The sequence below is a fragment of the Python bivittatus genome, unplaced genomic scaffold, assembly GCF_059951505.1.
Source record: "Python bivittatus isolate LINGU-HERP-01145 unplaced genomic scaffold, Pbiv_v1 ctg000210_np1212, whole genome shotgun sequence".
Taxonomy (NCBI): domain Eukaryota; kingdom Metazoa; phylum Chordata; class Lepidosauria; order Squamata; family Pythonidae; genus Python; species Python bivittatus.
The window spans coordinates 14,613,565-14,629,798 of NW_028277053.1; the positions used below are offsets into that span (position 1 = coordinate 14,613,565).

Below are 16,234 nucleotides of genomic sequence, written 5' to 3' on the forward strand. Positions count from 1 at the left end.
AACTGTCAGTACTAAAAAAACCAAAACAAAATTAAAAAAAAACCCTTTAATGTCTCATATGAAAACGGTGGAATACAACGGCTACCTAAATGTGATGCAGAAATAAAATTAAATAAATAAATAAATAAATAAATAAATAAATAAATATAGACTTAAAGAATCATCTGAAGCCTGCTTCTCAGTTACCTGAGACTCTGATAGGGTGGTGCAAAGAGGTCTTCAAAAGGGTGCAATTTGCAAAGCACAGTGGGAGCGAAGCAAGCTCTCCTCAAAGCGCTGAAGCAGCGGGGTCCTTCTGAAGGCCACCTGTGGCTTCCAAAGGGGTTTCTGGTGGTCCGTGTGGGAAGGAGCCTGCCCACCGAGAGACGTGAGCCCAGCAGAGCAGGGCAGAGCAGAGCAAAGTAGCTGCTTACACGTTTGAAGAGTAACGCTTAGCTCCTGCTCCCGCTTTCCAAAGTTTTGCAGAGCTGGCCATTCACCGCGGGCCGTGAAAGGGCCCTCTTTCATTGTAACTGAATAAAAGTATTTGACTGCCTCGTTTATTTATTTGGTGTGGATCTCATCTTCCTTCAGGGGTGCCAGGTGGTGGGCTTCACACTTCATCCTCAATTTTCCCCCAGAGGATGGGTTGCACGAAAAGGGAAGGGTGCCCTACCACCCAATCTGCCGGCTGAGGCTGGATTCCAGCCTGCCTGGTCCTCGACGGTTACCTTCCACCGCCTTTAGTGAACATTTTCCATTTCAGCGCAGTTGGATTAGTCGATGCTTGGCACTTAATCGATCCGTATTTAAAAGAGGGTACAGCGCTAGCGATTGTAAAACCGCTAGGAAGAAATAAAAAAGTAAGGCCAGCAATAGAAGAGAATAATGCTAGCGATTGTTCAGGAAGCTGTAACTCTATACCGCAGTTCGTAGGTGTGCAAAACGTGACTCCTGGTTGTGACAAAGGAAATAGTTACTGTTCATCGTTTTAAGGACAAGAGGTGTGAACGTTTATTGGGACTGTAGTGACTGTTTAATGAAAACCGTTTCTTTGACTCATCTGTCTGCAAAAAAGAAGGAAAAAATAAGGATGCGGACGTGCCAAGGAGGTGCGGACATGAAGCGATGACCAGCTGAGTTGAAGTATTGCCGGTTTTAAAGTGCGCCCCTGGAGTGGCACAAGCCATCGAGTGGGATTTGGGGCGAGCCCCGCAGCCATTCAGATGCGGCCCCTGCGGGCTTTCTGCGCCGGGAGGGAGCCGGGGCTGCCTTCGGGCCGAAGAGAGAGACCCCGACCTGCAAAGACGCGCGGGGCGGTTTTGGACCAGCATCCTCGCCCACCCGACCCACTTCGCGAGGCTGCTTTGATGCCTCCAGCTCTGGGAGGAAGGGCAGGATGCAAACAGGACAAAGAAATAAGAGGGAGAGAGGAGAAAAGGAAAAAGGGGGGGAAGCACTTCTGCAAGCAGCCAAAAGCGGCCAAAAGCCCCACTCCGGGCTTTCGCCGCGGACCCAGCTGAGAGACCCCGCAGGAGCCTCTCCGCGCGCACGTGCGCCAAGCTGGGCGCCGTTCCTCCAGGAGCCGCCAGGGGCACCCGCGCTCCCGCCCGCCGGAGGACCGCCTTTCCGGGACTCTATGGCCGCCGGGCGGAAGCGGAAAAGGGAGGCCGCGCGCGCAGGGTGGCGTCGGGAGCCCCGGACTTCCGGAAGCGTGAGCGAGGCCGAGGGGGCAGGGGCGCCCCCCTTTTTTTTAATAACTTGCGGGGAGAGAACGCTTTTGGAACTGACCCTCCCCGGCCGCCGTGCCTCGGTTGCCCTGTGCGGGGGGAGCAGGAGGCGGAGGAGGAGGAGCCATGGCTGACAGGGCGGCCGCGACCCTCTCCGAGTCGGGCTGGTGAGTTCGCGGGTACCGAGGGTCGCCGGGCCGGGCTGTGGGCTGCCTGCCGGCCGGCGCGCTCTCCAACCGGCCAATGCTCTGCCTCCGTGCCCGCGGGGCCCGCTCCCCGCCGGCTGGGGGAGCGGGCGGCCGCTCTCCTCCTCGAGAGGGACATCTGCAAAGCTAAGCAGGGTCGGCCCTGGTCCGCCCTTGGATGGGAGACCACCAGGAGAGCTCTGCTCCTTGCTCAGGATTGGATTTTCCTTTATTTTATTTTTTTTAGACATGTTTCTGAGCTTACCAAATTTTGTGTTTTTGTGCCGTAGGGCATTGTGCCTTTTATTCTAGTCCCTCCTGTAGTTGTTTCCCGAAAGCCTTGCAGTAGCCATAGCTGTCGGTGCCATAAGTCAGTAAACCAAAGCTGAGCGGGGTGGGAGACCATGGGGAGATGCCCGGCCAATTAAAAAAAAAAAAAGGATTCTCAGAAGAAGGCAGGTCGGGATAATATGTCACCCAGAGCCAAGTGCAGGATGTTGTTCGTTGCACCCCTGTCAGTTGTGTCTTGTTATACATTTCAGAGCCCGGCACTATGCATTTTTAATGATGCCTTAACATGAGGGTCCTTTCCAAATGGCTTTTGATTTACGGGTGATGCTTCATGGTAGCGGATGCCAAGCAGAGCCCTGGGCGACCAGGCCAGCATCCAACCTCCGGGACTCACCAAATGCCAAAAGCTTTTGGGAAAACAGTAGGAATGGTATTTAAACAAAATGCATCTTTTCCTGGGATGGCAGAGTGGTTGCGATCCTGGGCAAAGGTACATTTCTTTCAGTGACAGAGAAGGCCCAGTTATTCGCCTGGGCCCTCTGAAAATCCAAATACACAATAAATCCATCAGTGGCTTAAAGATAACTGGAGTAAACCTCTGCTTTAATGGACTAATTAATGGATTGATAGATCGTATATTTGGAAGCCAAAATTTTCTCCCAGAGAGTCATTTATTTTAATCTGACCAAGAGTGATTCGAACCTCAGCTGAGAAGCAAGAGCGAACTAGCAATTTGAAGACGACGTAAGGCAGAGGTGGTGAATACAAACGGCACCCAAGAAGCCATTTGGCACTGAAACTCAGAGGCTGGGAGCAGAAGCCAGAAGGATTCAGTCGGAATGATTGGGCTGATCTGGGAACATAAGTTGCTTTCAGAGGCCGCAGAGAGAGCATATCACAATCCAATAATTTGAGGAGGATTGTTGATTATAATATGCAAACGCAGAGGTCTTTAAACCAAAGTTTAGAATCGATGATAAAAAGCAGGAGCAGAGCAGAAACCTGACTGAACAGAGAGCGACAACAGGATTTACAGTAAAGCCTTGATTGAACAGATCTCAATTTAGCAAACTTTGGATTTAAGAAATGAAATCTGCTGGCTCCGGAGGGTAAACCCTGTTGTCGCTCTCTGTTCAATCAGGTTTCTGCTCTACTCCTGCTTTTTATCATCGATTCTAAACTTCGGTTTAGAGACCTCTGCGTTTGCATATTATAATCAACAATCCTCCTCAAATTATCTCTGCTGTACACTTTTACCCTTATATCCCTGTGGCCTTCTTCATTAGTTCTCCTCCATTGCCTAATCTCCATGCCAGAATTTCCTCCTGGCAGTTCCAGGAATGAGAATCCAAGAGCTCTGATTAAAAGCATCAGAAAGAAGGGGAAAGCTACAGGACAGGAATTCCAATATGTACTGTAATTTTAAAAGGGGAAAACTGTTGTCTGCTTCCTCCTGCTTTTTCTGTGCAGAAGGCTAGACGGCTCCCTCTTTTGTGAAGGAGGGGCAGTTGGTGTCTCTTCACTTTTTTGATAACTGGCACCCTTTTTTTTTAATAAGCATGAGAAGTAATGTTCACCCTGTATCTATTTTATAAACTTTTTAAAGAAACCTCAAAAATTATTGTGAGTCAAAATTGATCTCAAAACTTTATTGTACTGTAACCACCCTGGAAAACCTTAGTTTGAAGCCTGGTGTACTGTTCTTAAAGTATTAGACATATGATTCTGAGTTTTCTCATATGAACATTAAACCATCAGACTCATTTTTATTATCGTTGTCATTAGTGCTACCAAAATGGGATGCTGTTCAGTTTTTCTTGGCTTTAGGAACATTTTTAAGTAGTAAATTGTGCAGATAGGTTTCATCTCGTTTTCTCCTTTTGGGGCAGACTTGGTTAAACCCCTGCTTGTACACTGTTTTCTTGTTTCACACATTGAACCTTCTCAGTTTTGCTAAGTAGCTAGCCCTGTACATAGAATGGATAATATGTCAGAAAAAAGCAGTCTGGTCTTTCTGGTTTAAACATCCTACCCAGAAACAAAGACATTAGTGATATTAGATATCAGAAATATTAGTGAGTATCTTCCATTTATTACTGCTGATGATTCTGCATAATATTTTAAATCAAGCAATGTAACTCCATTTAAATATGGCATTATCTGTTTCGACCTAATGTCTGGCAAATTAAATATATAAATGTTATCGACAAATAGCTCAAGAATAGTAGAACAAATCATATTTTTGTTAAAAAATCTTCAGCTCTGATACTGAGACATAAGCCAGTTTTCTTTTATTCCCCTGGATTAAGAAAGGATGATTCTTTAGTTTTAAAAAAATGTTAATTATTCTGCTGGCTCCAACTCTTTGTTCCATCCCCTTTTACTCTTAGTTGTACAGTTCTTGTGGTTTCCATATCTTTGCAATTTATATTCTTTTAGACATGAAATAACTTTAGAGGAACATAGATTTAAATGGCACCTGCACTGATGCTTCAATAATATGTTCTTTAGATATTTTATGATATAAAACCTTTACTTGGTTTTGGCACCATCAACATTGCCAACTAATATTTAATAATCCGTTGGATTATCCAGTTATTATTAGAGTCCTTATCCAGTAATACTGTATTATCTATGTGTATTTTTAATGGTTGATTTTATTATTGCTATGTTTTTATTACTATGCTGCACATTTTTGTTTTATAGTTTTATTTGAGTTATTTTTATTATAAAGCTGAATAGGTACAATAAATAAATAAATTGCTGGAGACAGTGCTCACTTTGCCACCTCTTAATGATTATGATTAGCTAGATGCATTTTAATTAGCTTTGTTATTGAGGTGGCCTTGATTGCAGATTATTTTGGTTGGAGAAATACTGTCTGAAATCTCTTTCCATGTAATCAATCATAATTTCAGTCTTCTTAACTTGGTGGAACATCCTGGAAATCCCATTTCATAGTGGCTCCAGTCCTTCCTTGTAGAAAGGATCTAGATGTGCCCTTGAAAGAGTTCTGTTTGATAATTTAACTCAATCTGCAATGCCTGACAAGGCTCCATCTTTCTCTATGCTCTTCAACATCTAAATCAACTCACTGGGAGACATTAAAGAGAAATACATGGTCTTTAGCTTTGTATCTTTTAATATTTTAACAAACGTGTAAGGGGTAAATGGGTAAGAAAGCTGGGCAATACAAATTGATAAATCAGGGTTTATGGTCCTATTAGAGTCAGTACGTACAACCCCTTTTCATAGCAATAGATTAACATCTAATGCACTTGAACAGGAGTATACAGTAATTGGTGAAAAGGAGAAATGAGTCAGGTTTAAGGGTTCTGTCTCATTTGACTTGGGTTATGTTATCTATAAATTTTAAAGGTGTATCCTGGCTTGGCCAGAAGTTTAGACTATAATAAATATTCATTAATTGATCTGTGTTACATACAATAGAGCAGAGTCCTTTCAAGGATCACTCAGAACCTTGGACAGCATCCAGCAGGAGACACTAGAAGATATATTTCTTCCTGGAGCACAGTTATACCTGAGGCTTTAATAAGACTGGCATAGGTAATTTTCCAGTGGCTCCAACCATTTTAACAATGCCTCTTATAGTGTCATGCCCCTGCCTGAATGAAGAGCAGGAGAAACAATTGAGAGTTGATCTTAGACCCTCTCATTCAGAAACAATTGGGAAACATGGAAGTGGGTTTGAGGGCTCTTGAAGGGAGACATTCAGGAAGGGGACTTGCTGGATTCCATAAGGCAGTACTAAGCCTCCAGACCAGAAAATATGACAGTGCACGTGGTATGTCCAAGAGAGCATATCCACAGCTGAAATATGTATGCCAACTACATCAGTTTCTAGATAGAGTGAATCTGGTTACTGTATGAATTTTATTGCGAGCCTACACAGCCTCTGTTCCTAGGGTTGCATTAATTTCAAGTGTATTTCAGCCTAATTTCAGTAACCCTCTGGAAGAGACTGGTTTAGGCTACTGGAAAGGATATCTTTTGGGTTTCTGCAGCCTGATACTTTGGACAAAAAAGAATGTGTTAAAAGAAGAGAAATTGAAATAGAATGCTAGATATAAAATACCATAGAAAGAAAAGGCCTATTTTCTTGAACCTTACCTACCATGCAGACTTCAAAAGAAAAATAGTGGCCCATCTTGAATTTCTTGTGGTGTTGTTTGTAGGCATTTGCCTTTTGAAGAGCGTCTGGAAACTTCAACTGGTATTTATCATAAGCAGCACATACTGATGCTGCCAGAATGCCAACCCATGTATTAACATCATCACACATATGCCCCCATTACATACTTGCATCCTGACATCTGGTTCATGTCACTATGTTAAGTTGTAATTTTTCCCATCCTTCTGAGTTTCAAGGCAGCTATAAACTCAGTCAGAAATTATATAAGAGGTTAGATCAAGGTTCTGGTTAGAGGTTTTATAGGACAAATGGAAATAACTGGGCTTCCAGTGGGAAACAGTGGAAAGTCAAAGGAATCTCTGTAAAGTAGATAGAACAATAGCAGTGCTACTCTGATACACACACACGTGCAGTATAGACATGTCTATGAATTTCTCCAGTGGGAAGACACCAGATTGGTTAGCCAGGTTATTTGCTCAATGAGAGGACCAACAGAAGTGTCAGGCTGAGAAAGCAGAGCCCTGTGCTGGCAAGAGTTATATCAAGGTTCTGTATTTTTTGGGAGCCCACTCAAAATGGCTATAAGAGAGTGTCTGGCTAATTGGTATGAATGAATGCCTCTGTGGATGGGGTGGAGAAACGGAAGTCTCACTCGTCTTCTTTTTACCCCTGCATGGACCAAGAGTAGAGCTGGGAATATTAGAAATACTGTGATGGTATACTTCAGTGATATCAATATTAGAGAATATATGTACTTCATGGAACTGTAGGGTTCTTGATTTTCTCAGTAAAGTTCAGAGAACACCAAAAACCCAGTAATGTTATTTATTTATTATTCAGGCTTGTATGCTGCTCTAGTTGTAATTGACTCTAACTAAGCATGAACTGATCACTGTGACTTATGTTTGACTAGGCCTACATAAGACTGCTGTTCTACCTCAATCTCCCAAAGTGGGGTGGAAAAGGAAAAAAGACTGGGAAGAGTCTAAGCTGAAAAGGAGGAAGGTAGGAGAAAAAGTGAGGTTAACAGGTAGAGATAGAAAACAAGGAGGAGTTAAAGCTGGGAAGAAAGTAGAGCAAGATTAAGTGGTAGAAGAAGCCCTGGGGATCAGAGGAAGGCTAGGGATTAAAAAGAGAAGAAAGAAGCATCAAAAACTGAGAAAAGATGGGGAGGACTGTATTTAAGAAAGAAGACTGAGAGTCCAGAAAAGAAATCTTTACTGTTTGATTGGGTTCATACTACATGCTAAAACCCTAAAACTGAGTGAGCAAAACACAATGGCTGGGTTCTTGTAACCACAACTGTCCAGACAAATAAGGTTTTGTTACGTTCAGCTTGATTCATGCAATGTGCCAGGACAATGGCTGGGATCCTACAGCACCAATCACAAATGATGCAATGCCATTTTAACCTAGACTAGATGTTCTACCAACCTGTCTCACAAACAGGCAATCAGTGAACGTTTCAGGAATGGGGGGAAAAAAGGCATATTTCTGAATCTGTAATATTTTGTCTAACGATCTTCACTTACAACATTAATGGAAATCAGTGGTGAGGTACATTTGATATTTTCTGTAGCTATTATGCAAACTTACTGTATTTTAATATCTTTTAAGCCTCACTCAGTCATCAGTTATTTACCATCCTGATTCTTCTTAGCCACACTAAAATTATATTTTACTCATTTTTCACTAAGGTCTCTTAAGGATACCTTCATTTTTCTTAAAGATATACGTAGATATGAATATATAAATGCATATTGTAATTGTTCGGCTATGCAATAAAGTGAACTGTCTTGCACTCTATTGTTGCTAATTCATTCTTTAAAGTTCCAAATGGCACAATTTTAACATTTGTTAAGTTGTTGAATTTTTAAGAATATGTTATCCAGTTAGTTGATAAATGGAAGTCAGAAGTAAAAATCAGGTGGTTTTTATGGTAACAAAACTGGAGTTAGGCACTGTAGTATAGGACTGCCAGATCTGGATGACCAGGAGATGGCAGAAAAGTGATATCAAAAATTCTAACTCTTTGCTACCATCTATTTATAAACAAGTGTTTTGTAGCTCCCATACCGTAGTCTTTTCTAGTATGTTCTTTTTTTTTTTTTTTAAAAAAAGGTCAATTATAGCTAAATGAGGTAATACGCTATTTTTTCTTTGAATTTCTAATTTAGCTTGATAGAAAAATCATTAAGATATTTAAACCTTGCACACTGTTTTATGAGCCCATTAAAGGCATTGCCTTCATGTAGAAAACGATTTTTTTTTTCTTTTAAATGTCCTTCACAGGTACTATTATCATAACAATGAATGCCAGGTGAAAACAGTAAACTGTAATGTAATTAAATTTCTCTGTCTCCCTCCCTGAAGTGGGGAAAGTATTAGCTTTGAGGGTTCCTATGTTTCTAGTCTGTTAATGCATTATTTTGGGTTTTGGATTCCTTGAAGATATCTTACTCAGTATAAGATACAATTTATTCAAAACAATTTGTTTACTGCTTTTTATTTGTTTTCTAAGAATCCCAATACTTTGTTATTTTGATCTTTGTTTCTTACCTATGTCATTTTTAATTTTATGGCTTTCTCTTTCTTTCAACCTATCTGCCTTATCCTTAATAAGGAAGAAGAGCTGAGTTGACTCTTAATTGTTTGAGTCACCAAGAACTGGTTTCTCCTCATCCTTGAGAGCACCCCATGCTTATCTTCCGTAGAAGTGGATAGAAGTAACCAAAACCTGCTCAGCCTTAACTCTAATTGTTTTGGTAACTTTTAAAACGCTCTCCCTGCATTATCTTCTCTTTGTGATAATGGCTAATAATTTCTAGTGTCCAGTTATGAGCATTTGGGTAAAATATATGCCCATGTTTAGAATCAGTTTTCTGATATTATGTCTGGGTGTTGCTGTTTTTTTAGGACAGCACACAACGGACCATTCTCTTAGCTGTCAAGTTGCTTCAGTGTAAATTATAGGTCATGCAATATGCCATTTATAGGTCTGGAAACTCAGTTTGCGGCTTCTTATGGTTTCCCAGTACTGCTTGTCCTCATCTCGAATTAGTGGGGTTGAACAAATTGGTAAATGTCATAATTCCTGTTGGAGCTATTGCTGCTTTTCAGCTTTTACTAACATAGCTGTATGCTGTAAAAAAAATATATTTATGAAATGCCACGTTACCAATAGCTCAGTGTTGTTGGCCCTTAAGAGTTGTGTAAATCCAACAGTACTGGCTTTACCATTAACACTTTGGGTGCTAATACCTGATGAATAGGAGTCATTTCTGATTTAGAGCCATATCTCATCAGTCACTATAAGTGTGTTTGGGGAGCAGGTAATTATATGGGGATGTAGCCAGTGGCTAAAAGCTAAGCATTTATTTTTGGATCTCCTTTCATTTTTCTTTTAAAACCCTTCCATTTCCTTTCAAAGCCCTTCTATGGATGAGCAGCCGTTTAGCTTGTTTTCATAAGCAGAACAAAACTTAAAAATCTGCCATGACTAGTTTCCAAAGAAGCACAGTTAATTTGGAGCATGCTCTTGTTGTTTATCAGGCATTAATTGCCTTCCCTTCTTCAGGGGATGCTGCTTTAAAAACAACAGGAATTATGAAACGGTAAGTTTGGCAGAAAGCGCCTTGGATAGGATTGTACTTGACTAAACTAAGGGTTGATCTTGACTCTCCCAAGGTCTTGTGGTGGGTAGGTGATAAAATGTCAGGTGAGGGGAGGAGGAACTTGGGGTCAGCTCCATATCATAATAAGATAAAAATGTGTGAACCATCTTTGGTATTTTGGGCTCCTTGGAGGAAGGATAGAATTAAAGTGTAATAAAATACTATCCGTTCACTTGCCGTCTCCTATTTTTGCAAATGTCAGGTTTCAAGTTCAGTTTTAATACTTTAATCCTTTGTAGTATCTCTCAGTTACAAAGTTCTGTTTGTATCTCCTGAGTAATAACAGTGTTGATGGATTCCCACATATAGCTTTCAAATACTAGTATGCTGTTCTTACTATATATCAAGCTTTGTGTGAGGAACTAGTAAACTCTCCAATCTGTTTTGTGATTAATAAGACAGCTGCCAACTACTTTTTGAATTTGCATTCCACATCCTTGTACTTTATTACAGATCTCCATAGTGTGAAACAAGGCTGCTTTGTGTTAGGAAATAAAATAAAGCATTGAACTGAATGAATGTTATGAATAAGCTGGTTGCAAATATAGGATGCAAAGTATGACCTCACTCAATTGATTAAACATCTATCATTCTACTTTTCATTATTTTCTCTTTCCAAAATCAAGCTGTAAGTTCTTCAGTATATACCCAGTGCCTTTTTTTCTTTCTAATAACTTAAAGGTAGTGAAATTAAGCTAATTTGAATGATAACATGTAAATAGTGAATGTTTGTAACTGTCTTTCTCAAAAGCTATAGTGCCTACTTCATGTAAGAAAAAGCAGATATTCTGAAGCAATATATAGCTACTTAAAACACACACACAAACACAGCAGCTAAGATTGAAATGGCCTGACATCTGTGTAATTGCTGCTTCTTCAGTGAATTCACTTGAATATATTCTCAACTAGTTTTATTCAACTGAGTTCTTACGAAAAGTTTCTAAAGGATTCCAAATATATTGGAGTGTGTGTGTGTATGGATTTGCTTACTGGATATAATCATATATAAGCCCATCCACGGAGAGGCTGACCCTCGACTTTTAACCAAAATACCATAAAAAATGCACCACCTGGAGATAAACTGACCCTCAAAATTTTTGTATGTTTTAAATTTCACAATTGGCTTATCTGTGGGTAATCCATGGATTATACATTTTTCATGGTATCTTGGTTAAAAATTTGAGGGTCATTTTATCCATGGGTGGGCTTATACATGAGTATATACGAGGTATACAGGTACTTTTAAAAAGTATTACTGTATATGCTTGTTGATAAGCCCATCCACAGATAAGCTGAACCCAGTTTTTGGGGTGTATTTTGGCACCTAAAATTCTTGGCATATTTGCGTTATATATGATAGTTACTTGGCTGATCTGATACACAGCATTTGTTTTGACAGTGAATTGGAATTGAGATGTGGGGTTTATACCTCCGTCTGGGCGTGGAGTTTGGGCCAGTCTTCAGTCTTTTAGTCTAGCCTGCTCATTGTGAGGAAATAAGGAGAAGAGGTATATGTAACAATTATTATGTCAGATCTTTTGAAGGAAAAAAAATATTTTGTATTAGAATAGGATGGAATAATTGTATTTAATATACTACATAGCAGATGTTCTCAAGAGTTGGTAAAATCCTGTGTCAGTTATTTGTCTTCGAGTCTTAATCCTGTATGGAAATAGTATCTAAGTGTGATAAAATAAAGCATGACAATGGGGCGTAATCCCTAACTTCCTGTGCTCCAGGAAAATAAAATCTCTGAAATTCCTTGTGAGAATAGGACAGAAAAGATATAGAACATAGAAAAGTTCACATTTTTAGAATTGCTTTATATTTTGGGAGAGACAAGGAAGGATTGGTAAATATACTCTCCTTTAGTGTGTTTAAGTTGCCTGCATGTCTTAAATGTCCCAGTGGGGCTTCTGATACTGCAGAAAAAGGATAGATGCAGACAATCCATGAAGAAGTTCAAATCATTTTCCATCTCCTGGGAGAAGCCTTTACATAATTCCCAATTCTTCATTTTTCACTTAGACAATGAAGTTGTATGTCTGAGGAACTGCACTGATCCCTCTTCCCTCCCTCCCCACAATGCCTTGGAAATTGGGTGAGGGAATTACTAATTGGTGTATTTTACTACACCCCTAGAGGGCACTAGGGTGTTCACGTTCTGTATAAATGTCTACAAATGGAAATCGAAGAATGGCTGATGATTAAGGCTCTTCTGTCTCCTTTCTTCACTGACAGAGGACTAGTTTTGAAAATTTGGTTTAGTCCTTCAGTGACATTGCTGTTGTAAAAGTGGCATTCATTCTAAGTGCTGAAAATTATTAGTATGAAGTGACATTATTTGATAATGTGACATTATTTGATAATGTATTTATGTGTCACATAGGTTTTTGTTGTTGTTGTTGCTGTTGTTTTGCTCCTTGGGCACAAAGAGCAATTTAGGAATCTGTCATTAAAACTTGGAAGATTTGCTAGAGGACTTCAGACAGGATCTTCAGTGATACATGTACAGATACTGCTTTACACGGGAAGCCTAAATTGGCATATTCCTTTAAAGCTTTGGTGTAATCATTTTTCATTGTTATTTACTGCAGTATTTCACTTGAATAATGTTGTAAATTCAACATTATGTTCTACATCAGTAAACTGAATAATATTTAGATCAGAGAAGTTCTAAATGGCTGACAAGTCTAGTGTTACTTTAATCTAAATCTGTAATTCACTCACATGCTTTCTCCTTTCTCTGCTTAGCACAGTTTTCTTCAGGTTACATTTCTGTGGTCAATTGCCAATGATTAGTTTTAAAGCATAATTTGAGGGGAAGGGAACAAAGACCAGTTGATTCAGTTTAAAGCATTGGATCTCAGCACCCAACATTATCCTTCACCCAGAAGTTAATTCTTGGTTGAGAGACCACCAGGAAGTAGAAGGCAATGACAAGCCACTTCTGTAATTGTACGAAGGAAACTGCATAGTTTTCTCCTGTTTGGGAATTGAAGGATGTTTTTACCCTTAAGTCTGCATTCTACCTCCATAAAAGTGGTGCTTTATTTTAAAATGTTTACAACATTAGTCTATGAGAGTTTTAGAGCCAGGCCTCGCTACTTAAATAACAGTCCACCTAAAACAGGATTTGTTAAATGTTTTGTTACATACCATCTTTATTTTTTACAACTCCAATGCTGCATACATAATGGTCCCTCTACTTATTTTCCTCACAACAACCCTATGAGGTGGGTTGGGCTGAGAAAGAGTGACTGGCCTAAAGACACTTCAGCTGTACCTAAGGGAAGAACTCACACTCTCTTGTTTCTGGTCCAGCATCCTAACTACTGCACCAAAGTGGCTTCATTTCACTTACTCTCTCAGCTTAACCTACTTCACAGGATGCTAGTTATGGGCATAAAACTGCATCCATACACACACACACACACACACACGCACGCACACACACCCCAACAGCTACAGCCGTACATTGATTCATTCAGTTTTTGAGCAACTCTATGTCTGAATGTTGAATAAACCATCAGAAACAATTTAACAAATATTTATTTTTATTTTATTTATTTATTATTAAACTTGCATGCCATATTCCAATATTCCAAACATTTGCATACAGTATAAATTAGCCTTTGAAGAACTGTATTGTCTGCATCATTAAAAGTGACTATTTTCCTATATATTTTCATTCAATATATCATTCAGGGTCGCTCACTGAATGAGATGGGCAGTGACTAAATTTGAAATATAAATAAATAAATAAAATTCTTGTTGGATAGGGTTGTATCTGCACATTTTCTGCCATGTTTTTCCTTTTCTTTAACTATAACATTATATTAAAAAATTAAAAACAAAATTAAAAATAATTCCAAAAATTAATGATTACTAAAACTATAAAAACTCTATATACACAATGACATAGTTCTTTAAAAAGAATTGGGAGCTTCAATCTCTTGCCCTATTGAATGCCAGACTCTTCTGAGACTCAGAACTGTCTTCTTGGGAAGTGCCAAAAATTTAGAAATGGAAATTGTGTTGCATCAGACAATCCCTGCTGTCCATTGTCCGTTGAATCATTATAACCTGATATACATCTCTGATCAAAACAGCATTTTGCAATCACTTGATTGTCTGAATTTCTAATATGTTTAACTGAAGTTCTGTTTTTTGTTCTTTAAATAGGTACCTGTCAGATGAAGGAATTGAGGCTTGCACAAATTCATCTGAAAAAGTCAACATCAATGATATTATCCTGATTGCACTTAATGTAGGTACAGTTTGTAAACATTTAAAATTTATACTCAGTTTCTGTGATCATTTGTTAGTTAAATTTTTAAATGTATTAACTATCTGTAAAAATGAAAATGTCCTAGGCTAGTATTATACAGGTGAGACGTGATATATATATATATGTGTGTGTGTGTGAGAGAGATAGAGAGAGAGAGAGAGAATGAATGAATGAATGAATGAATGAATGAATGAATGAATGAATGAAATGAGACTACTTTTTTTAAGGGTCCATAGTTTTTTGTTGCTTTCTTAGTGATCTGGATAAATATCAGTAAGGTTAATGCTTTTTTAAATAATGCTTCCGTGTGTTTTATTTTTCCTTTGACAAATATTATTTATTAGCCTTCTGTTTTATGCTCAGCTATGAATCCCAGAATTCCCGACTATTATGATTAGTCATGTATTGTCTATAATTAAATATAAAGCTATATTAAATGAAGAGGTACAGTGGGGCAAAAAAGTATTTAGTCAGCCACCAATTGTGCAAGTTCTCCCACTTAAAAAGACGAGAGAGGTCTGTAATTTTCATCATAGGTATACCTCAACTATGAGAGACAAAATGGGGAAAAAAATCCAGAAAATCACATTGTCTGATTTTTAAAAAAATTATTTGCAAATCATGGTGGAAAATAAGTATTTGGTCAATATCAAAAGTTCATCTCAATACTTTGTTATATATCCTTTGTTGGCAATGACAGAGGTCAAACGTTTTCTGTAAGTCTTCACAAGGTTTTCACACACCGTTGCTGGTATTTTGGCCCATTCCTCCATGCAGATCTCCTCTAGAGCAGTGATGTTTTGGGGCTGTCGCTGGGCAACACGGACATTCAACTCCCTCCAAAGGTTTTCCATGGGGTTGAGATCTGGAGACTGGCTAGGCCACTCCAGGACCTTGAAATGCTTCTTACAAAGCCACTCCTTCGTTGCCCGGGCGGTTTGTTTGGGATCATTGTCATGCTGAAAGACCCAGCCACGTTTCATCTTCAATGCCCTTGCTGATGGAAGGAGGTGTTCCCTCAAAATCTCACGATACATGGCCCCATTCATTCTTTCCTTTACACGGATCAGTCGTCCTGGTCCCTTTGCAGAAAAACAGCCCCAAAGCATGATGTCTCCACCCCCATGCTTCACAGTAGGTATGGTGTTCTTTGGATGCAACTCAGCATTCTCTCTCCTCCAAACACGACGAGTTGAGTTTAGACCAAAACGTTCTACTTTGGTTTCATCTGACCATATGACATTCTCCCAATCCTCTTCTGGATCATCCAAATGCTCTCTAGCAAACTTCAGACGGGCCCGGACATGGACTGGCTTAAGCAGGGGGACACATCTGGCACTGCAGGATTTGAGTCCCTGGCGGCGTAGTGTGTTACTGATGGTAGCCTTTGTTACTTTGGTCCCAGCTCTCTGCAGGTCATTCACTAGGTCCCCCCGTGTGGTTCTGGGATTTTTGCTCACCATTCTTGTGATCATTTTGACCCCACAGGGTGAGATCTTGCATGGAGCCCCAGATCGAGGGAGATTATCAGTGGTCTTGTATGTCTTCCATTTTCTAATTATTGCTCCCACAGTTGATTTCTTCACACCAAGCTGCTTGCCTATTGCAGATTCAGTCTTCCCAGCCTGGTGCAGGTCTACAGTTTTGTTTCTGGTGTCCTTCAACAGCTCTTTGGTCTTGGCCATAGTGGAGTTTGAAGTGTGACCCTTTGAAGTTGTGGACAGATGTCTTTTATACTGATAACAAGGTCAAACAGGTGCCATTACTACAGGTAATGAGTGGAGGACAGAGGAGCCTCTTAAAGAAGTAGTTACAGGTCTGTGAGTGCCAGACATCTTGCTTATTTGTAGGTGACCAAATACTTATTTTCCACCATGATTTGCAAATAAATTCTTTAAAAATCAGACAATGTGATTTTCTGGATTTTTTTT

General features: G+C 39.7%; 1 protein-coding gene across 1 annotated transcript in view; it reads left to right on the plus strand.

Moving 5' to 3' along the window:
* The first annotated feature begins 1,653 nt into the window (after window positions 1-1,653).
* Window positions 1,654-16,234, plus strand: part of TDRD3 (tudor domain containing 3) — a 60,110-nt gene continuing 45,529 nt past the window's right edge. Inside the window, exons 1-2 of the mRNA XM_088139513.1 lie at window positions 1,654-1,876; window positions 14,198-14,282. Of these exons, the coding sequence (XP_087995639.1) occupies window positions 1,836-1,876; window positions 14,198-14,282 (126 nt within the window). The 5' untranslated portion in view covers window positions 1,654-1,835. The remainder of the gene's footprint in view (window positions 1,877-14,197; window positions 14,283-16,234) is intronic.